General features: G+C 38.6%; 2 protein-coding genes across 5 annotated transcripts in view; one reads left to right on the top strand and one right to left on the bottom strand.

Annotated features, from left to right (window-relative positions):
* LOC130086540 (dedicator of cytokinesis protein 6-like) overlaps positions 1–22,312 on the top strand; it is a 57,571-nt gene that overhangs the window by 11,362 nt on the left and 23,897 nt on the right. Inside the window, exons 8-28 of one of the 4 annotated variants that reach the window (XM_056252611.1) lie at positions 574–640; positions 775–924; positions 1,652–1,732; positions 2,002–2,158; positions 3,994–4,118; positions 4,228–4,321; positions 4,409–4,571; positions 10,061–10,178; positions 10,822–10,892; positions 11,846–11,984; positions 12,272–12,373; positions 14,183–14,269; positions 14,354–14,585; positions 14,668–14,832; positions 15,194–15,366; positions 15,986–16,087; positions 17,579–17,665; positions 17,848–17,943; positions 18,817–18,957; positions 19,133–19,246; positions 21,982–22,152. In XM_056252611.1, the coding sequence (XP_056108586.1) occupies positions 574–640; positions 775–924; positions 1,652–1,732; positions 2,002–2,158; positions 3,994–4,118; positions 4,228–4,321; positions 4,409–4,571; positions 10,061–10,178; positions 10,822–10,892; positions 11,846–11,984; positions 12,272–12,373; positions 14,183–14,269; positions 14,354–14,585; positions 14,668–14,832; positions 15,194–15,366; positions 15,986–16,087; positions 17,579–17,665; positions 17,848–17,943; positions 18,817–18,957; positions 19,133–19,246; positions 21,982–22,152 (2,635 nt within the window). Of the gene's footprint in view, positions 1–573; positions 641–774; positions 925–1,651; positions 1,733–2,001; positions 2,159–3,993; positions 4,119–4,227; positions 4,322–4,408; positions 4,572–10,060; positions 10,179–10,821; positions 10,893–11,845; positions 11,985–12,271; positions 12,374–14,182; positions 14,270–14,353; positions 14,586–14,667; positions 14,833–15,193; positions 15,367–15,982; positions 16,088–17,578; positions 17,666–17,847; positions 17,944–18,816; positions 18,958–19,132; positions 19,247–21,981; positions 22,153–22,312 lie in introns of all 4 variants that reach the window. The other 3 variants (XM_056252604.1, XM_056252619.1, XM_056252616.1) reach the window with 3 other exon arrangements.
* angptl8 (angiopoietin like 8) lies at positions 5,150–6,794 on the bottom strand. The gene is made up of 3 exons (XM_056253092.1): positions 6,412–6,794; positions 5,598–5,921; positions 5,150–5,514 (listed from the first exon to the last, which is right to left on the bottom strand). Exons 1-3 carry the CDS (start codon positions 6,712–6,714, stop codon positions 5,503–5,505), a joined length of 639 nt encoding a protein of 212 aa, XP_056109067.1. The 5' UTR covers positions 6,715–6,794; the 3' UTR covers positions 5,150–5,502.

Genomic DNA, 22,312 nt, shown 5'->3' with positions numbered 1-22,312 from the left:
AAGCTCCTGACTATCAGTTTTGTTCAGTTCTTTTGGAGTCCTAGCTGAATTAATTTGAACAAATTAGTCCCTCAGACAATATACTTCCGATCTATCTATGCTATCTTCTTTTACCCTAGTTAGTACATGTATTTAAAAACAAAAATAGTGGCTACTGAATTAACACCCAGTCAAGAATTCACAATTCTTGCGGCAACATCAGTCGACTCGCAACTCTTTCTACAGTCAGACATTCTTTAACAATTCCTATAGACTCCAGTGAAAGGACCAAACCTTATACTAAATGTTTATGGCTCCTACAGTCTTGGAAGTGTTTCAGATATTTCTATGTTTCGAAAAAGCGATATTTTTCAGATGCCTTTTTAAAAGACTACAATTTACAATCTACAAAATATAGATATTTTATTTAAAATTCAACCTAGTAGTAGTGACTACGTTACACTCCACTGCTGAAATCCGCTGGGTGTTAATGTCAAGCCCTGACTGTATTCATTGATTGTGATTTAACACTCCTTCTGATTACACATTCACCCTGAAGAGTTAAGATCTGAATCACTGTGGTTGTTCTTCCAGATTTGAGATTGAAATCGAGCCAATATTCGGATCACTGGCTCTGTATGATGTCAGAGAAAAGAAAAAGGTATGACAAAATATTCATAACCTTTTAAATGTTTGTTACTGAAAAGGTTGTGGGTTCAAATCCTGTGATGGGTGACAGGTTCATGATCATTCATATGCTGCATCCCTTTCATCCCTGCTCCTTTCCTCTCTCAGATTTCTGAGGATTTTCACTTTGACCTGAATTCGGATCAGATAAAAGGCTTGCTCCGACCCCACAACCCCAACGTAGCCATCTCCACCCTGACCCGATCTGCTATCTTCTCCATCACATACCCATCTCCTGAGATCTTTCTAGTCATTAAGGTATGTCCAGCAGGGGGCGCAGTGCCACATGTCCTACAGAGGGTGCAGGAGGAACTCTAGGACAGGGGTCGGCAACCAATGGCATGCATAGCTAAAGAGAGGTGGATGTATTTAGTTTAAATAAAGTCCCTCAAACTTGCATAGACGTACATTATGAGGTAACAGTGGCACAGCCTGTTTTATTTAGTTAGGAGTTATACTAAAACATTTTCACTGCAAATAAATATGCATTTTATTTTTAATATAAAAATATAATAAATATAATTGTATTATTTATATATACACTTACTTAATATTCACCAAGAATGGATTAAATTGATCAAACGTAACATTAAAGACATTTACAAAATAATTCTGTTTTAAATAAATGCTGTTCTTTTAAACTTTCTATTCATTAAAGAAAATATATTGGATCAGTTTCCACTAAAATAAGCAGCACAACTGTTTTTAAAAAGGAATTCTATGCATCAAGATATTTTTCATAAGAATGTCAGGACTTTAAGCTTTAGAGAGATATATATAACACGTTTTTACCAACTATTCTTTAGTTGGTAAAACTTGTCTGATATAGTTCAGTTTCTTGTTGGCTGAAAAAGAAAAAGGAAAGGCTTGTTTTCCTGAGTCCTGACATTTAAGCCGGTCACTATGTGTGTGTGACAGTTCTGTCACCTGGCCTCAGGCCTTTGGGACATCCTTATTGTTGAGCTCTGCTGTATCTGTGTTTCAGCTGGAGAAAGTCCTTCAACAGGGAGATATTGGCGAATGCTGTGAGCCGTACATGGTCATGAAGGAATCCGACTCCACTAAGGTACGAGTGTACCATGGGTTTTTGCATAAGTATTTCATCAGACACATCTGGCATGATTATGGTATCCTCTGAGCATTTCTCAACTTGATCTGGACTACCGCAATATTTGTCATTCTTTTTCAATATGAGCAAGGTCCAGTAGATGCTGGAGCCCGTTACTGCCACTGTATAATTCTGCTGCCAAGTTGCTTTTTTTGGTTGTTTGAAATGGCATGACAAATGCTGCTCATCCATTACCTTTACAACGGGGGCTGTGTGTGTATATGCAGCATAAGGAAAAGCTGGAGAAGTTGAAGACTCAGGCCGAGCAGATGTGCACTAGGCTGGGACGTTTCCGGATGCCCTTTGCCTGGACCGCAATTCATCTGCTGAACATCGTCAGCAGTGTTGGAGGGATAGACCGCTCAGATTCAGACTCAGACACGGGTATAAACCACTCAGTCAACACACTTTTTGTTTTAAAGTTGACTTTTTATTGATTTCTTTCTGAAGTAGTCACCTTGAAGATGTCCCTGAAATTAACACACACAAGGGATAGGCATTATGTTTATAACCGGGGCCTAAAATTGACTTTTTGTCACACCTGCCAATGGCAACACCAGCCATTAATCCTTATTAAAGTAACAAAAGTTATTCAGTCAAGAGCAAAAAGTGATTGTTCTTTGTCTTCTGTTGATTGATTAACATTAAAAACTCAGACAGCAGCAGGAAAATTAGGCTGCTGTCACTTTAAGGGCTAATGCATGGATTCAATATACTGTTACACATGCGTTTTATTTCTTAACTGGTTACGTTCAGTAAAGACATAACTCACTATGTTATGTTTACTAGGATACTTGCCAAAACGGGAAGTTTGAATATGTCTGTTCAAGTGCAAGACGTGAAAGAGAATTCTATTCACTATCCGTGCGCTGTCTGATACGCAGATTTTTGTGTGCGTACTTCCGATGTTTAAACTTCCCACACGCGCGAGGAACAAATTGAGTTTCCTTTCGTGTCGAGTAATTCAATTGGCAAGGCTTAAACTTTTGTGACGATGCAGCAATTGACACCATATCATATACTCGCAACTTATATCTGTATATTTGTTAGCATTTTTCCAATATTCGATAAATGTGCTCCACCATTTTGATCCAGAAATACATTAGCTGTGTCTCATTTTGAAGGCTGCGTTCTCCAGAGGTCCCATTAAATGTACTAACATTTAAATGAATCATTTGATCATTGTGCTTACAGCTGTAATTCATTTCTGTAATTACATCTATATTTACACTGTTGACCCACCCTTAAACTTACCCACACTAGGGTTGCCGCGGTGAGGAAAATTTCCCACCGGTTAATCGACGTGTCACAACACCGGTAATCCCGGTGTCACCGTGGGGGGCGGGGCGGGGGGGTTAAATAGCTTTTAAATGCGTGCGCGTTATACTTTCACTTTCGAAATAAGCGTCAATTGGCAATTCAGCGTCAATTGCTTGAATGGACAAAAAAACAACAACTCGGCTCGCTGATAATAAAACTTTTATTTATAGACAGAACTTTTATTAGCATAACGATCGAATAAAAATAACCCCATGCATAGGCTGAAAATCGTCAAACTGTGGGCCCAAACAAATAAGAACCATAAAACGTTTATTAACGAATAAGAAAATAAAACAGGCCTAAATAAATTACACATTCCGCCATTATCTTGCTTTTCTGTAATTTGACTCGTTCTCATCTCCACACGTGCTAAATGGAATCCTGATGCTTGCTGATCTGTGACATGACTGGCTCTTTGCACGCACTGCGCAGTTCAGTTTTTAATTATAATGTATGTTCTCTTCTGAACTAAATAATTGATAATTATTATTTTTAATTAATTCAAATAAATATTTTAGCAAAAACGAATACTTTAAAAAAGTCAAGACATCGCGGTGTCACGGTGGGAAAGTGATGTCACCGGTGATGGGGCTTAAAACCGGTAACACCGTCAACACCGTCTATCGCGGCAAGCCTAACCCACACCAACAAACCTGTCATAACCTTCGCCGGATCCCACTTCAACAGCAGCACAAGTGTTTTGCAATTTAACATCAAAAACAATTGTTAGGGACAATGTACTTATTGTGTTTATAACTATATAGTAATTAAAGACTCTTAATATAACGGCTGTGACTGTTATATTGAATATAGATATTCTATATTAAATATTTAATGTCTCCCAGCCCTAGTAGCATGACTCAATTATATAGCAAACAGCATTTTGTCATTCCTTACAGAGCGCAAGGGGACATGGAATGAGAGGAAGAAGAAAGGTTTTGAGAGGATGAGTGTTGGAGAGGACATGTGCAACTTCACAAACTTCCGGCCAGCCACTCTCACCGTCACCAATTTCTTCAAACAGGTCAGATCTCGAATTTTTTGTGTCTTGTGTTTCTGCTGATGGTAGTGTATTAGCATGATGTATTGTTTCCCTCACTAAATGAATGCTGGGTGTTTCTGTGGCGCTCCAGGAGGGGGACAGACTGAGTGATGAGGACTTGTATAAGTTCTTGGCAGACATGAGGAGGCCGTCATCTGTCCTGCGTCGACTCAGACCTGTGACGGGTACCTGGGTGCACTTATTTATTTTTTTACCTCTGTTATATTATTTAAGCATTTTATCACACACCGTCGGTCTCTTTCTCCGTCTAGCTCAGTTGAAGATAGACATCTCCCCGGCTCCAGAAGCCCCGCACTACTGTCTGTCTCCAGAGCTGCTTCATGTGAAGCCTTACCCTGACCCACGCGTGCGCCCCACCAAAGAGGTGCTGGAGTTTCCCGCTCGCTACGTCTACACCCCACACACTACCTATAGGTCAGTCCACACACAGACATGTCTATGGGCAGATAATAAATCTGAAAGTGTCATACAAGTATAATAATGTATCATAAAACTACATTCTGAGTGTGAACTCCTATGATAGGTGAAAACAAAAGTCCCTTCAAGGCAAGTCATTTCACTCGTGGCCATCTTTGAAACGCCTCTCGGCAGCTCCTATTTCTTTGAATGGGGAACCATGAAATTCTCCAAAGCTATTCAAGCTTTTGATTAAATTTCACATTTGAAATCACCACTGAAATCTGACAACAACTGTCTCATAATTTCCATAGCAACTGGAGCTTCTAAAGGCAGCGTATGCAATGACTTTACGAATTGGCGATTGGTTCTTTTATTTAGAAGGCGGGACTTGTTCTGCCATATTGCACATTGCACTTTCTCCCATTTATAGTAATATGAGTGCACCGTCTTTGTATATCTAAAGTCTTTGTGTGATTAACAGACATAAATGTAAGCTATTATCCATTGATCATCCTCCCCTCTGCCAGAGTTCACAAATCTCATTTATGTTTGTGTTAAAAAATGGTGTATTTTTTCATCTCATTGACACCAAATCACTCATTATACTTTTATTAAATAAGTTACAAACCACAAATACATATACAGATATATATTATGATAATTATGTTTTGTGCTATTATAAACATATTATCCATATTATAACATTATAGAAAATAGTAAAATGTTTGTTTCTGTGGTTAGGAATTGCATTCACACAGTTTTTACAAATATTTTACACAAAAATTCGCTGTGCTCGTGTTTCCTGAGGCCCAAAGTGCGTGTAAAGTGATTGGCAAAGTGGACATCTGTGTCATAAATGAACATGTAATAGGTGAGATCCGTTTGCCGTGCAATGAATGGAGTGTTGATGAGGATTGCAGTGCCTCCTCGTTGGTGATATTAGTGGTTACACCATATTCTGAAATGAGAAGCAAGTACTGGCATGAGCCGATGATCTACCGATGATCACATGTTTGCTAGTAAGTCTGCGCTCAGGCTTACCTGTTTCTGTAAATCAGCCAGCTGGTGGTTTTGATTCTCCAATTTCAGTTTCTGTTCTTGGGTCCACTTCATCAGATCCTTCAGGATAGAGATGTTTTTAAGTGTTGTGACCGGATATAATCGGTTATGTACAGTTAAAACTGTAAGGGTGTTAATTGAAAGGCAGTTCTGCATCTTAGCTACCTTGATCGTGCCTGGGACGGAGTTGTTTAGGTTTTCCTCCAGGATGGTTAGTTTTTTCTTTAGCTCTGCCTCCTCCAGCTCCACCCTGGTGACCGTTCCTCTGTTCTCTTGGACCTGAATCTGCAGTGCTTTCGTCTGAGCCTGCAAACAGACCAAATTTATTTAAAATTGAGCTTATATGTTTATTCATTACAGCCAAAACTTATGAAATGAAACCGTTTTGCCAGAATGGTAGCTGTGGGGTAAAGTGTGTCAGATAATTTGGGGTAAACTATGACAGTGGCTCAACTAAAAGTGATATTCTTATCAATAATGACAACATTCAAATGTTCCTGAATCAAATAAAGTGGAAAATATAATGAAATGCTAATACTATTACATGTATATAATTGGGCAAATTAGATTTACTCCTCCTTGCCTAGAGGATAACTTAAGTTAAAAGGGGCACTCTCCTCTCTGCTTAATATTCATAGACGAAGCTGTTAGTACATTTTGGAACGGACACTAATGGGAACTAGCACTTCTGTTACCTAATTGGGGCAGTAATTTCCAAATGGCCGATTGAACAGCCTGGCTAGTATTCCAGTCTGTCATGAATGCATGTCATTGATCAAGTGACTCATAGGCTCACCTGAATGAGCTGAAGTTTCTCTTTGATCTGTCGCTCGGTTTGAGCAGCCTCCTCCGTGTCGTGCCCCAGTCTCTTAACCTCGCTCTCGGTTCGGCTGATGGCTTTCATGACGCGGGCCATCCTGGCCTCTGTGCTCTGGTATATGTGGTGCAGGGACTCGCTGAACTGCACCACGCCATACATAAGGATGTTCACGTCATCCAAGGAGGCCGGGTTTCCCCCCGTTTGGAAAGATTTCAACGGAGATGTGGAGACCCTGTTCCCGCACAGAGTCAGAAACAGCACGCATAAAGCTGCCTGCATCCTGTTCTCTCCTTAAAAAACAAACTGTGACCGCCACAGGTGCAAGCAAACAGGCTGTTTTAATGTGCATGCATTGCAACATGGTGCTGCTTTTATAAGCTGTGACTATGTTGGACATTGGGAAATCAGCTGAGAGACAGGCCTATCAGAGCTGCGCTTACAGCTTTGTGTGTATGAGAGAGAGAGAGACCTTGACATGTTGGACAGACACATTTTTTGTGGTATTTAACCAGAGACGTCCTTTGCAGCCTGTTTGCCAATGCACTCTTCTCCTTTAACCCCAGAGGTGCCCGGATCATCCAGTGAACCCTTTGTCACACACTGCCATTTTAGGGCTATATTAATAAGAGATTGTAAACGATTGCTGCATTATTTATTTAAAGATCATGTTTAGCGTCACAGGAAGAGATACAGTAGGGGCCTGTATGTTCATGCTGCTGCTTCATGTTCAGTGTTTGATTTGGGGTAAAGTCAAGTGATTTGTAGTGCCTTTCGTGTCTATTTCTGTCCCTGTTCCTCAAACATGCAGACGAAAGAGTGTCACGGTGCTCCTCTTGTTTAGAATAGTGTGGTCAAAAAATGGTAATAGAATGAATTGCATGAAATGCTGATTCATTGATAGAATTAATCTCATATGTAATATTTGCTGAGAAAGCCTCCAAATGAAGATAATTCAAATACATGATTGATCTTTCTCTCCATATATTTTTCTCTAGACTGTTTACATAAGTAGTTGTATTTTTGACCGTTTACAATAGGAATTGAAGCTTAACTATATTAGTAGTTGTAAACTTGACCATTTACAATAAAAATGTAAGCTTAACCATTTTTATTTGTAATTGTAAACTTGACCGTTTACATTGGGAATTAAAGTTTAACCATTTACATTAAAATTTGAAATATGTCCGTTTATAATAGTAGTTGTAAACTTGAACGTTTACATTAAGAGTTGAGACGTAACTGCTTACATTGGTAGTTGAAACTATACTGTTATAACAGTTTATAATAGTAGTTGTAAACTTGACTGTTTTACATTAAGAGTTGAGACGTAACTGCTTACATTGGTAGTTGAAACTATACTGTTAGAACAGTTTATAATAGTAGTTGTAAATTTGACTGTTTTACATTAGGAATTGAAGTTTAACCATTACATTTAAAAGTTAACACTTAACCGCTTCTAACTTGACCCTTTACATGAGCTTAAACTTAACCACAAACTTATTTGTGAAGGTTTACATTAGGTATTGATGCCTAAACATTTAAATCAGCAGTTGACATTAGTAATTTGAGGTGTAACCAATGTTCCCTCAAATTTTTTTTCTTGCTGAGCAAAACTTTTTTCTATTGGGCGGACATTTTTCGCCACCTGAGCAAAAATATTCTTTATACCTGACCTGTGCAGCATACGTAGAAACACAATGGTTTCAACATTCAGTTGTAACTTTTAACTTGAATGTGCCATTTCTATTTTATTTGACCCTTGATGTAACTTATTGGTATCAAATCATATTTCCGAAAAACAAGCTTCTTAACAAATTAAGAAGTCACTAAATGAAGCACATTTTAGGTTATCTGTTTTTTTTTTTTTTTTTTACAGTACTGTTAACTGTACAGTCTTTAGCAAGAAATCCTTTGAAAAATAATTGACAAAATCTTCTGCAGGACAGTTCAATTCTTTACTAGAATATAGTATGAAAGAAAAGTAAGCTGTTGCACCGAGATGGTTTGGGAAAACCATAAAGTGTTTTTGTACAGTCAGTGAATTGTGTACAGGATGCATTAAACCATCAAAGTTAAAGATTGTTTATTGCTTATGAATTTCCTATATTTTCTTTAGCAGGGGGTTTCAAACTTTTTAATGGCAATGAGCCCTAAATAAAAACCCTTGTGAGATTCTTTATTTAGTCTTATAATATAATAAAATATAGGCATAATATAATATAAAAAAAACGAATTGAAGTATTTGAAGTGATATAATATATCAGTTTAAATGCTTAAATTTGTTTACATATTATATTATTATAATATGAAAACAAAGCATTTAAATAGATCTAATAGCTAAATATTTTCAAGAAAAGTGAATATAATCTAATCTTTTATAATCTAACCATCCCTGAAACTCCCCCACACACACAAAAACATCTATTTAATCTAATGATGTATTTTGAGTTTGCATGCGGGTGGGTGTGTAATTGTTACCGTTCTGTGTCCATCAACCGTTATTTCCACCACTTTAATCAAACCACTCTTCTTTAAAACATTATGATGTGATTTTATTTCGCGTGTCTATCTATGCATTTCTCGTTGCCTCTCGTATTGAGCTATCTGGTCCGCACACACGACTTACTGCCAATCACACGCGCTCACATCGTTCTCTTTCTATGAAACCTGTAAACTGCATTCACCAGTTTTCTCTCTATAGCGGTTGACCAGAGCACTGAAATTAATTCTCACTTAAACTACAATCAAATGGATTTCCCCACACGTTTCGCGTCAGTCCTCTGCGTGTCATTTTATTCTTTTCTGCGCGGCCGAGGCATCAGAAGTGCGCGGCCGCGCACGCACGCAGCTTAGAGGGAACATTGGGTGTAACCATCGGCTAGGGGTCACGTGACTGGGAGATCCCTATATTAGTAGTTGTAAACTTAACCATTTTCAAAAGCAGCTGTAAACTTGAAATCTACTCTGCCGTTTAAAAGTTTGAAATCACCGGTTCGGTTCAAATGTATGAATCTCTTAGAATTAACATTATAGAACATTATTAATGTTGCAAATATTCATTGCTGATTGAATGACTGTTTAATAAATAAGTTTTACAGTAATTGTAAAGCCTCATTTTCAGTCCTCAGATCATTCTAATATCCTTGTTTGGTACTCAAGAAACCTTTCTCATTATCTCAGTGTAGTTGAAAATGTTTGTGCGGCTCAAGGAAGTGTGACAGTCGCAATGCAGTGTCTTTTTTCAGTTGCCAAATTGAGGACACTTGCATTTGCTGAAGTCCAAATTTGCTTTCAAACAAGGAAGCACCTTTCTCGAGAAACTCGTTTTAGTGACTCCGTTGACTCAATCTATTGTCCTTAGTGGTGCACGCTCAAGCATGGCCTTCATTTCTGTGTTGAAACAAGGACGCAAGCTGTGTCTAACCAGTGAGAAATTGGGAGAAGTGGACTGAAAATAAAAGTTATAAGTATAAAAGTTTCATAGACTTTGCAAACTTTAATGGGAGTGTGCATACTAGTTCTGAACTTTGAGGTTTATATCATCTACAGGCCCTCTCATAAACCATTGCTGGTTTGATTGAAAAGGGTTCATTATTGAATGTATTTCCCTCTCTCTTCTCCTCAGGAACCTGTTGTTCATTTACCCTCAGACTGTCAACTTCAATAGCCGGCAGGGTTCAGTGAGGAACATTGCAGTGAAGGTGCAGTTCATGGCAGGAGAAGATCCCAGCCAGGCCATGCCTGTGAGTCACCGATCACACCCACGCCCTGTACTCCCTCACGGCTCTAGTCACACTGTCAAAGCATATTCTCATGGAAAGACAAAAAAAAAACATTTGGAATTATGCAAGTACATCTGATACGATGATCTCATCGCTTAGATAAACCTAATTGTGCACATTAAAGCTCTCCAGATCTGTGCCAAGAATATGACAGCGCCTCCTTAAAACGAATCGATCCACATCACAGTATTTTAGCTCTAACTAAACACACAGGTTACATTAGTCACTCCAACCAAATCTCCAGATGGATTAAGAAGCGCTCTGGGAGATTTTGGAGATTTCAGTGAACTCGCAGACACAGGACCTTTTACATTGGGTTAATCTAATCAAGGATTTTTAGAAACTCCCTAATAGTGTTAGTGCTGCATTCGCACACCAGTTGCTCACTCTGAAACATCCGTAATTTATTTAAGGCTCGTGTGAGGCCATATGCAGTGCAGGTACATTAGAGGCTAAATTCATTTTATGACAATTAGAAAATCCATCCACGGCTTCATGATTAGCGAGGGCAACATCATGGCTGAAATGTTACTCCCCAGTGACATCTAGTGGAGCCGTTGAGCTGTGAATCACCAATGTAATGTGATTTCCACCCTCTGAACAGGTCATATTTGGAAAGTCGAGCTGCGCTGAATTTTACAAGGAGGCGTACACCCCAGTGATCTACCATAACAAGTACGAACTCATGTCTCATTCACTATTCATTACAGAATCATCACTTTTTATTCATTTTAGTCATGTTAAGAATTGTATTACATTTACTTTTTACATACAACAGTGGTTTTTGACTCAAAGGCCTCCAGCACTATATATTTTTTGAGAAAGAGTCTCTATGTTCATCAAGGCTGCATTTATTTGATCAAAAGTACAGTAAATAAATGTGTGAAGTATTATTTATATATATTTATTATTTACAATATATTTTTTAAATGATAAATCAATTTATTCCTGTGATGGTAAAGCTGAATTTTCAGCATCATTACTCGGTGTCTTCAGTGTCACATGATCCTTCAGAAATCACTCTAATATGATGATTTGCTGCCCAAGAAACATTTCTTATTATTAGCCATTTTGAAAACAGTTGTTCTGCTTGATATTTTTCCTCAGGATTCTTTGATGAATAGCAAACATTTTTGTAGGTAACACTTTATTTTAAGGTGACGTAGTTACGCGTTTATACATGTACTTACTATAGTAATAACAGTAAATTATGCATAATATTATGCTCAGTACTTATTTGAGTTAGTACAATGTAACAGTCACCTTAAAATTAAGTGTAACCTTTTTGTAACATTATAAATGTCTTTACTGTCACTTTTGATTATTTTAATGCTTTCATTTTGTGAGTCTAGAAGTTTTAAAAACTGTTCTTCAATAAAAAGCATTTACCTCTTGATTGTATGTTTTTATTTTATTTATTTTTTTAGCATTTTAACGAAGTTAGAGTTGTTTTAATATATGAATAATATTAACATCAAATATATTAAATATATTATTATTAATTCTGATAATAATATAGTATTAGAAATAATTTGAAGTTACCCAGTTTAGTTCACCGAGGCCCCCTAGTGGGTCCCAGCTCCTTGATTGAGAACCACTACTTCAGTCTCCTCTCTCCGTCTCTGCAGGTCCCCGGAGTTCTACGAGGAGGTAAAGATGAAGATCCCTGCCAACCTCACCGACAACCACCACCTGCTCTTCACCTTCTATCACATCAGCTGCCAGCCCAAGCAGAACACCCCCTTGGAGACGCCCGTGGGCTACACGGTGAGAAAAGGACCCCCCTCTCTTCTCCTCTTCCTCTCTTCCGTCTCCTGACAGTCCCGCTCCCGCAGTGCTGGAGAAGCACTCCAGGCTATCTGATGAAACGCTCACCTCGGTGTGACCCCTCAGAGACACCTGAAGCATCCTTGTGCGTCACCACAGAAGCACTCTCCCCAAGTTGTAGCGTCATGTGATTGTAGGACACTGATAGCATGCTAATGCTTTTGAACTGCAAATAGGCTATGTGTAAATAATTTGGGGTTAATCAGAGTTCATGTTGCTCCCCACAGTGGATCCCCCTCATGCAGCACGGCCGCCTGCGCACCGGATCCTTCAGTCTGCCCGTCTCTGTGGAGAAACCTCCACCCAGCTACTCAGTCCTCACTCCTGATGTAAGACATTTATCCTGCACTTGATGTTTGTTTATGCATGTGAGAATGAATGTGGAAGTGAAGGACGGCAGACCGATTTCTTCTTCATAATTCACAGACTACTACTACCTGGCTTCTTATTGAATTATAGACACTTTCAAGGAAATTGGTGTCTCTCAAGACCTTTTTTTAAAGCACTAGAGACAAAATTCCATAACTAATTAATAAATAATCAATAAAAATAATAACATTTTAATAATAAATAATTCTTACCATTATTATAATTTTTTAATAGTATTGATTATTATTATTTGTTTTTTTTTAGAAATTACAAAATCTCACAAATCTAGTTTTTGAACTGTATTTAGATCAATTCCAAATAATGCTTTTATAAATATTTAAGACTTGATTAATACAAAATGGTGATTTATTGGACTAATATTCTACATATCAAATTTAATACAAGAAGTCAGTGTTACAATCACCTCTGTAATCATCTTTCCAACAACCAAGATAAAATATGTATTCATTTTATTCAAAGGCATCAATACTCGAGTCTAGACAGCTGTGGAAAAATTTTGGACATCAAAATAATATTTTTTCTCAAAATCATTTGTTTTCTCAAAGTACAATGTGTCATCACTCTTGCTTATTTGTGACTGAAGAAATTTAGCCCATGGTCTCCCCTACACCATGTCCATCTTAAAATTGAAAATAATAATAATAATTATAACAGGTGCCTATGCACCGTCAGTGTGTGTCCCCTAATAATGCCTTTTTTTTTCCAAATAACAAATAATATTGCAAGTAACAACTCCATTTTCTCATGTTGATGCTTCATAACATTCCTGGTGCTTCTAGTCGAATGTGCTAATTAATATTCATGAGTCTGGCTTTTAGCAATTTAGTAAAGCCTACTGGGCAAGCTTCACATTATGTAATGAATAATATTCATGAGCCAAGAATAAGCCTTGGTAGGATTTGTAGATTCATGCTGTGGCACAATCTGACTGAACTTGGGAACGCCCATGGGCACGACAGAAAAATGCTGAGCAGTAGATCTGCTTCTAGTTAGTATTAAGCTATTGTTTTGATTCGGCATGAAAGGAAACCCAGGTTCAAATCCCAACCATATATATATAAAATTATATACATTTTTAAATAAACTAAGCTAAGCTAAAGCTTACTTGACAGCAACTTAACTTGACAGTCAGTGATGACAATGCTTTTTCGTTGTATGAAAAAAGAGCAGCTCTGACATTTTTAATAATCATTTTTGTGTTCCACGTGACAAAAGTCATACAAGTTTGGAGCCACATAACCGATAATAACAGAATTTTGGTTAAAATCAAATGGAACACCTGAAAATGTGAGGGCATTTTAAAACTGTTCTTTCCAGGCTTGGAAAAGTCATGAAAATTCATTAAATGATTAAAAAAATCATGCTAATTTCCATAGTGAATAAAAAAGTTTATAGTTATGCTCTAAATTCTAAAAATGTTTTTTTTTTATATATATATATATTTTTTATCGTTTTTCATCAATTTTGAAAGAATGGAAAAGTTATGGTAAAGTGATAGAGAAGTCATGAAGATGTGGACCAAAATTTGTGGGGATCTTATTGATTGCGAAAATTGAAGTGTGAATGGGTAATTTATGGCATAGCTTTTTAGACAAACAAAATGTTACCAACAAAAATAATCATGCGACCTAACTATCCAAGTTACAGATAATGATTTAGAGCAAGCTGCAACATCTGCTTGGCTGTAAAATCTGAGGAGGAATGTGAATGTGAGGATGAAGATATGTTGTGGCCTGTGTGTGTTTCAGGTACAGCTACCAGGAATGAAATGGGTGGACAACCACAAAGGAGTCTTTAATGTAGAAGTGACCGCAGCCTCCTCAGTTCACACACAGGTAATGAAATAAAAGGGGGGGGAAAAAACATTGCACACATATATAAGTCTTATTTCCATGCTTATTTCACCTTTCTATATGTAGGATCCACACCTGGATAAGTTCTTCACACTTGTGTATGTTCTGGAGGAATACTCGTTTCCTTTTCGGCTGAAGGATGTTATAATCACAGAGGCGAATATAGAGGCGGAGCTGAAGGCCAGCATGGCCGCTCTTAAGGGCGCGCTGCTGGACACGTGCGTGCGCTTCCTGCATCAACTGATGAGCAAGCTCATACTGCTAATTGTACACCCTCCTGTTATAGCAGGACAGATCGGTTAGTAACTGGATCTGGTCACTATTCACATATTTTGGTGTTTCCTTGTGTAATCCATTTCCTCTCCTTCCTCCAAATGCAGTGAATCTTGGCCGAGCTGCCTTTGAAGCCATGGCCCTGCTGGTAAACCAGATCCATAAGAACTTGGAGGGAAACCAGGACCATCACGGTCGTAACAATCTGCTGTCCTCCTACATCCACTACTGCTTCCACCTGCCCACAACTGAGCCTTTATCTCCCCCTGCGGGTGAGTGAGAAATACAGCTCGCAAACCACAAAAATGGTTTACAAGTCATGTTCACATGTGAGATTTGAGAGATGTGTTATGCAAAACATCCTTCGTGGAAGAAATAGTGTGGGTTTGGAACAACTGTTCACTTTGGCTGCACTTTTAAGTCTTGAAAATGCCCTAAGTTATTGAACCATGGCTAAAACTGTAAACAATATCTAACCTTTAAGGCATGCATGCTGATTCATTAATCTAGGGCTCACTGTTTATGTATTGAAAGTAACTGATCCGCTAGCATTTATACTCGCACTCATTTGACCTTAAAAGCAGGATACTTTTTTAAGTTAATTCATTAAGAGCATCACTCTTCCTCTTTCAGTGGGAGGCGCATCATACGAGCTCCCCATCCAGTATGCCACGCTCTCTAGGGCGATGGCAAGACCCAGCAGCCTGCTACTGTCCCGCTCCAAGAGCATTAGCAACTCGAACCCCGACCTGGCCTCCACACCAGCCACCCCTGATGAGGAGGTGCAGAGAATCATTGCCAGCAAGGTAGGCGGCTCTTCCTCTGGCTTCTGATTGGTTGTTCAGGTTACTGCAGTTTGCCCCTCTCTGTCCTGTGTTTTTTCTAACTTGACATGGCAGCTACAAAGAACTAAGTGTTTAAAAAAAAAAAACTTTGATTGTTTTCTCTCTTTTCTTGATTAAAGGGAAAATTAAAGCTAATCAATAAAAATCAATAGTAAAGATATTTAAAAACAAATTTGATTAATTAATCAGTGTCATCACTTTGCAAAACAAAGCTATTTCTGTGGAAAAAAGGTTATAAGCATATTGTAAAAAAAAAAAAAAAAAAAAAAAAGCCTTTTTATTTGATTATTTGAGAAAATAACTGATTGATTCATTAAATATTTGCATCCCTACTCTTTGTCGTGTGCTGGAGCTAGAGGCTTAGAGACTGACTGTGACATGTTTACTGTGGCATCTGTTGATCGCTCTGCTAATAATGGTGCTATGTTTTTTGCTGTGGTGCCCCCTGACTTTTTCCCACCCTCCTCTAAATTAAATCTGGTCCTGCACTTGGTCCCCTCCCTGTGACGCCTCTATGTGGCTGTTCTGCCTCCCCTGTGTGGCACTGTGGTTTGTGTTTGTGTCGTCGGCGGATAAGCAGGGAATAGACCGCTCACATTCCTGGGTAAACTCTGCTTACGCTCCAGGGGGCTCGAGGGCTGTGCTCCGTCGGAACCCCAACTCCAGCTGTGAGCTCAAGCAGGTGCCAATCAAACCCTATACCCTAACGTCCTTCCCTACTGCCTCTAACCATACACCCTAATATAACCTGTAACCCCTTCAAATCACTTAACCCCACATATAACCATAATGTTATTCATTACCATCTCAAACCCTGCAACCTATTATGTCCTTTTACTCTCTTAAAACAAATAACCTAACTTGACCTATTACTGTCTCAATACAGCTTTTTACAGTCTCAAACCCTAACATTAGTTATACTATATAAAATGTTTAACCCTATCATTACTTGTCACTCTCTCAAACCCTTAACGCCTCTATTACTTGTTACTAACTCAAACTCTTAACCTAACATTAGTTGTCACTGTCCTAAACCCTTAACCCTACATTACTTGTTACTCTCTCAAACCCATAACCCTATCATTACTTGTTACTCTCTCAAACACATAACCCTATCATTACTTGGTACTAACTCAAACTCTTAACCCTAACATTACTTGTTACTCTCTCAAACCCATAACCCTATCATTACTTGTTACTCTCTCAAACACATAACCCTAACATTAATTGTTACTAACTCAAACTCTTAACTTAGCTTGTTGTTACTTGTTGTTCATTCTCAACTTTCACATGCTTCCAGCAGTACACCATATCATCATGTAGTCTCTCATTGCCTTCACTCTGGTATTACGTCTGTAATCGTACTCCGTAATCTTGTGCCAGCTCCTCTGCTGCTGTCCATTTGGCTCTGTCTTTGTAAATGTGTGTCTATGTCTGAGGGTGTATAAGCGTTTGTCTTGAAGGTTGTGTGTTCATGCCTCCTCCTCTTCAATCAACTCATCTCTTTCCTTTGTCTGCTGTGCTTCTCCTGCCTTGGTAGAAGTCTAGTTACCAACGATACCAACATGTATATTTAGTGTAACCCAATGCAATTAACTACTACAGTGTCTCTTCTAGATGCTCATATCCACCCGTACAATATTTATGGTCTTTTTAAAGAATTATTATTATGGAGTGCTTGATATTGATGTTTTATTCAAATGTTTTATACCATTGCAAAATTGTAAACCAGCTTGCTACATGGATGATGATAGTTTCGTGTCTCTTGTAGCACTCTGCCATCTTTTTCTCCTCGCATATTAAAATAATTTCAAATTATCAACCAATATTTTATATTTATTTATATAATTGTATACTATCTGTCTTAATACACAGCTATGCACCAGTCTACTTGTTATCAGTCAGTTAACCATAAAATAAACCCCTTCATGATTATACAAGTCCTCAATCACCCTGTCAGGGTTTATTTTGCATTAATGACCAGCTGACTGTACATTATCCTTAAAGTAGCATGAATTAAGTTTGATGGTTTTGGGTTTGTGCATCCAGCAGACATTCTTATCCCTCTTCCCTCCTTCTCTCTTATCTTTCTGTCTTCCATTCTTCATCATCATCTTCATTGTTATCGTTATCATCACCACCACCATTCTTCTGTTCACCCACTGGTCTACAGGCCAGTGAGCGTGCCTGTAATCGCATGTCTGCCTTCATCGAGACTTCCTCCATTCTCTGTCCTCCCTCCAGGCAGATCGCCAAGAAGGTAGAGCACATGTTCATTTACTCATCCGTGCACTCTCCTGTTTATTCATTCCTTCATTTATGTACTCACCCATTCATTGAGCCACTTTATCTTGTACTTTATTTTATTTCAATGTTGTGATCCTGCCTTTATTGTGTGTGGTTCAGAAAATCATGTTTTGTAATAATGCTCTCTGCGTTCAGTTACTTCATGAAGAGTTGGCTCTCCAGTGGGTGGTGAGCACCAGTACCGTGAGAGAGGCGTCTCTGCAGCAGGCCTGGTTTTTCTTCCAGCTCATGGTCAGTCAACCTCCAACCTTGCACATTATTTACATCAATAACTCAAGTCAAGTCACGTTTATTTAAATAGTGCTTTATACAACACAGATTGTTTCAAAGTAGCTTCACAGCAGTGAACAGGAAAATGCATCATTTATGTTGCAAAATTCGTCAATTATAAAACAAATTTCATCATCTCTACTGAAGATAATAGTTGTGTCTCATTCCGAAGGCTGCGTCCTCCGGAGGTTGTTGGCATTGAGGCTGCCTCATTTCAGTAAAGTAACCATTATATAACCATTATACAAAGTCCTAAACAAATTGCAACAATTTACGCTTCACAAAGGGGAAACAACAGTCAATTTTATAATGGTTACTTTTCTGAAATAAGACACCCTTGAAGACGTCCGGAGAACGCAGCCTTCGAAACGAGACACAGCTTGTCATTATTCAGCTAATTTAGTTCAATGCTTTTCCATTTCATGTCAAAGTTTAATGTTGCAAACTTCATCGATTTTGAAACAAGTTCAATTCAGCTCTACAGAAGACAATAGTGTCATTATTCAGTTCAAGTCAGTTCAGTTCCATAACAATGTTGATGTTCCCAAGTTAATGTACTTTTCCTGCTCTGTTCATTTCATATTTTGTTCTCATCTGATAGTGTCAGTGCAGTTAAATCGATAATGAATGAATACTTAGTCATTTACTCACCATAATGTTGTTTAAAAATGAATAATGACAGACTAACATTTTTGGGGTAAACTATCCCTTTTATAGTTCCAGTGAATTATTTCAACTGAATTATTTCGGAAGGTTTTGAAAAACCTAGTGTTTGGTTTATACGGCAGAATTTAAGTTTAGGATGCTATCACTCATTCTTCTGTGTGATAACAGGTGAAGAGCATGTCCCATCATCTGTTCCTGTCCTCACGCCTGGACATGCCCCGCCGCCAGCGCTTCCCAGACCGCTTTGTGGATGACATTGCTGCTTTAGTATGTGCCATCAGCGCAGACATAGCCAGCAGATATCAAAAGGTAAAAGACCAGCGGATCTCATTTTACTGCTGGAGGAACACAGACCTTATGTAGATAAGAGGAGGTTTGAGACTTTATGATGGTTTCTACTCTGTTTTACGACTGTTTACTTTTGTTATGAATCAACAGGAAGCATGCTTATCTCTGTCTGAGCCAATATTCATGTGTGTTTCAGGATGTTGAGCTTGTGGAGAGGTTAAACAGCAGCTTGGCCTTTTTCCTCAATGACCTGCTGTCTCTCATGGACAGAGGCTTTATTTTCAACCTTATCCGCTCATATTATAAACAGGTACTTGCACAGGCACACAAGCATGCATCCTTTGCGTTGTTTACAACGTAGCTTCACCATTTTGGGCGATTCACCTGAATTAGCTTTTAAACTGCCCCTATTATGCTATTTTAAAGGTTCCTAATTTTTTTTCGGAGGTCTCCTACAATAGATTTACATGCATCCAAAGTCAAAAACCACTTGAATTTTTTCATAATACACATTGTACATCACCTCATTTCTCAAAGTGTCTGTAAACGGATCGTTGGAAGTCGCTCTAAACCCCTCCGTGAGCCTACTCTGCTCTGATTGGTCAGATGGCCCAGTCTGTTGTGATTTGTCTACCGCTTACAGCACATTATCACATCTGAATTTTAGCTCGGGAGGCTTCCTCAGCACTTGAAACATAGTGAATTACGAACAGTAATGACACCATCACTTTTACCGTATCAATTCCAGTGCGAGTCCTCATCCTTTGGAAGTGCATGCAAAGTGGATTGGCAGTGCAGAAAACAGTGTCTTCTCGACATGTTGACAACACAAACCAAACTCTTCCAGGCCACAGCTACAACCACAGTGTTTGAGGGCGGGGCAAAGTAGATGCTCTTTGTGGGCTGCCAATGAAGACCATACCATATGCTGGCATTATGCCATGATCACTATATTATGTACACCAACATATTTTTGTAATAAAACTCAGTTTATTGCCTGCTTTCTGTGGCACAATGTTAATTTGGTTAGACAAATATTGCTGAATTTTATGAACAATACTCCTCTATAAAAAGCCTTATTTACATAAAAAGGTGTGTTTGCACTGAAAATGAAATCAAAATTGAAGTTTTTTGGCTATTAGTGTGAATATGTCTTACTGTTATCTTTAAGCTAGTGTGTTCCAAACCAATGGCAAAATTCGCATTTAGAAGATACAAGCATTCAAAACTTACAGACTCTCTCTTCTGCCAATTGGATCAATGATTTTGATGACATCACTCTGCACTTCAGCTTCTCATCAGATTTTCTGTCCAATCAAATTCTCTCTAGAATCTAAAGCGTCCCGCCCCCAAATAGACGCTGCGGCTTAATCAGTCACTTGTTCACACATTTACTAGGGGTGTAACGATACACAAACCTGACGGTTCGGTTCGTCCCACGGTTTTGAGGTCTCGGTTCGGTTCGGTTCATTTCGGTGGGGTGTGGGGGAGGGGGTGGGGGGGGGGTTAGAAAGCTAAAAATGCTTTTATTTTTTATTAAACAGTGCTTTAATGAACAATTTGGGTCCTTGTCTTTAAATTAATTCAATTACAAGTAAACGTTTCTCAAGGACAACAAAATTATCTGCTAATGCTGTAAACTACAGCCCTTACTTGCACATTACTATAACATTAAAGCTTAACAACAGAGCCTAGACTTTTAACCTAAATTATATAATAATAATAATCAACACTCAAATAACAAATTGTATGAAAACATGTAAACTGCACATAAGGCAATTTTTGCATTAACATGTTTTTACTCTAATTTGGTATTGTCATATAATAATTTACACAGTTGCTGTTATTTTCATGACAACTATTTTAAACATACATTAAATAATCAAGATATCATAAACAGGTTAAGTAAAATATAATATATAGGCTAATATATAGCATTTATTTAGTGAAAGAGTTAGCAAACCAGCAAGCTGTGGACACTGAATGACTTGCCTGAGGTAAATATAAAGCTATGTGAAAAACTAAGCGTTTTATTGACGTATTTCCGCTGTTGAAACACTGATTGAGTGTTTACACGAGTTATGATGCCTTTCAGTAAGTATACTGTATCTTTCAACATACCTTCGGGTGTCCATTCATGTTTATTCTGTAACTGAGGAAGAGATGATCGCGCTCCGCGCTGCCGCATGCATACAGTGATATCTGTCACGCCACATCTAAGAGCGCCAAAACGGCATTTATTGTTTGCATTTCGTGATCAAATAGACATAATTTGAAAGATTACACCTGGCTTATTATCAAAAGTAACAAAACACTGAGCTTATTGCGATTATAAGTGGTTAATGGTGGTTAGGCAACAGCCCTGTATTCGTTGTGTACACATAACACATGAGGTGCAATGAGCCGGGGCTGGGCGGGGCCGCAGGGGGCGGGGCGCGTTCGGTTCACCATGAGAGTATCGCGATACGTATCGTGGGTGGTGTATCGCGGTTTTTCGGTTCGGTTCAAATATCGTTACACCCCTAACATTTACTATTTTCTACATGGTGAATGACACATAGTGCACTATACAGGGGACGGGGAACGATTCAGGCAGTGTACATATGCTTTCCATTGGGGTGAATGAAGTCTGGTTTCACGTTAGTCTCACGCAAACCGCTATATTTTAAAGCAAAATGGAGGAGAAACCGTTAGAGATAAGAAGGAAACTGCGTCTTTACCGAGCTCAACGGCCCTGGTTGAGCTGTGATATAAATGAAACGCTATTGGCTATTTAAAAAAAGGGGAGGAGCTGTTCAAATGCCCCACCCTGTCTTCCAGTTTCGGTAGAAATTACATCAAAACATTGAAAAATACTGCGCTTTTCAAGGCACTTCAGTGGGCCTTTAATTTAAATGCTTATACTAGCACACATAGTACCTGGTTAAAATAGATTGCTGGTGGTTTAGTGAACAAGGCATAAAACACTACATGAGAATGTGTCACAGCTGTGACACATTTAAGAACCACATTTAAGAGAACAGTTTGGTACATTTGTGTCTGCAGATTAATAATAAGCTCCACACAGCGCAGAACCCCAGCTCTCTGACAGCGCTGAGGATGGACTTCATTCGGATCGTCTGCAGTCACGAGCACTACGTCACCCTGAACCTGCCCTGTGCCACCCTCAGTCCCCCCGCGTCGCCCTCACCCTCCACATCCTCCACTACCTCTCAGGTACACACACACTCTAACACAGTTGGGGGGAAAAACAGCAATTGCTGTTATCGTAAATGTGCTGCTTTTTCCTCATACAGTGCAGATTCTATTTAGACCTATTTATATAAACAGTCTTTCATGTCATGACCACAAAACTCCTGTAAAACCTGGTAACATT

This window comes from Rhinichthys klamathensis, unplaced genomic scaffold (assembly GCF_029890125.1).
Source record: "Rhinichthys klamathensis goyatoka isolate OS25496 unplaced genomic scaffold, OSU_Roscu_1.1 h1tg000004l_1, whole genome shotgun sequence".
Classification (NCBI taxonomy): domain Eukaryota; kingdom Metazoa; phylum Chordata; class Actinopteri; order Cypriniformes; family Leuciscidae; genus Rhinichthys; species Rhinichthys klamathensis.
This window is presented reverse-complemented; position numbering and strand designations above follow the sequence as displayed.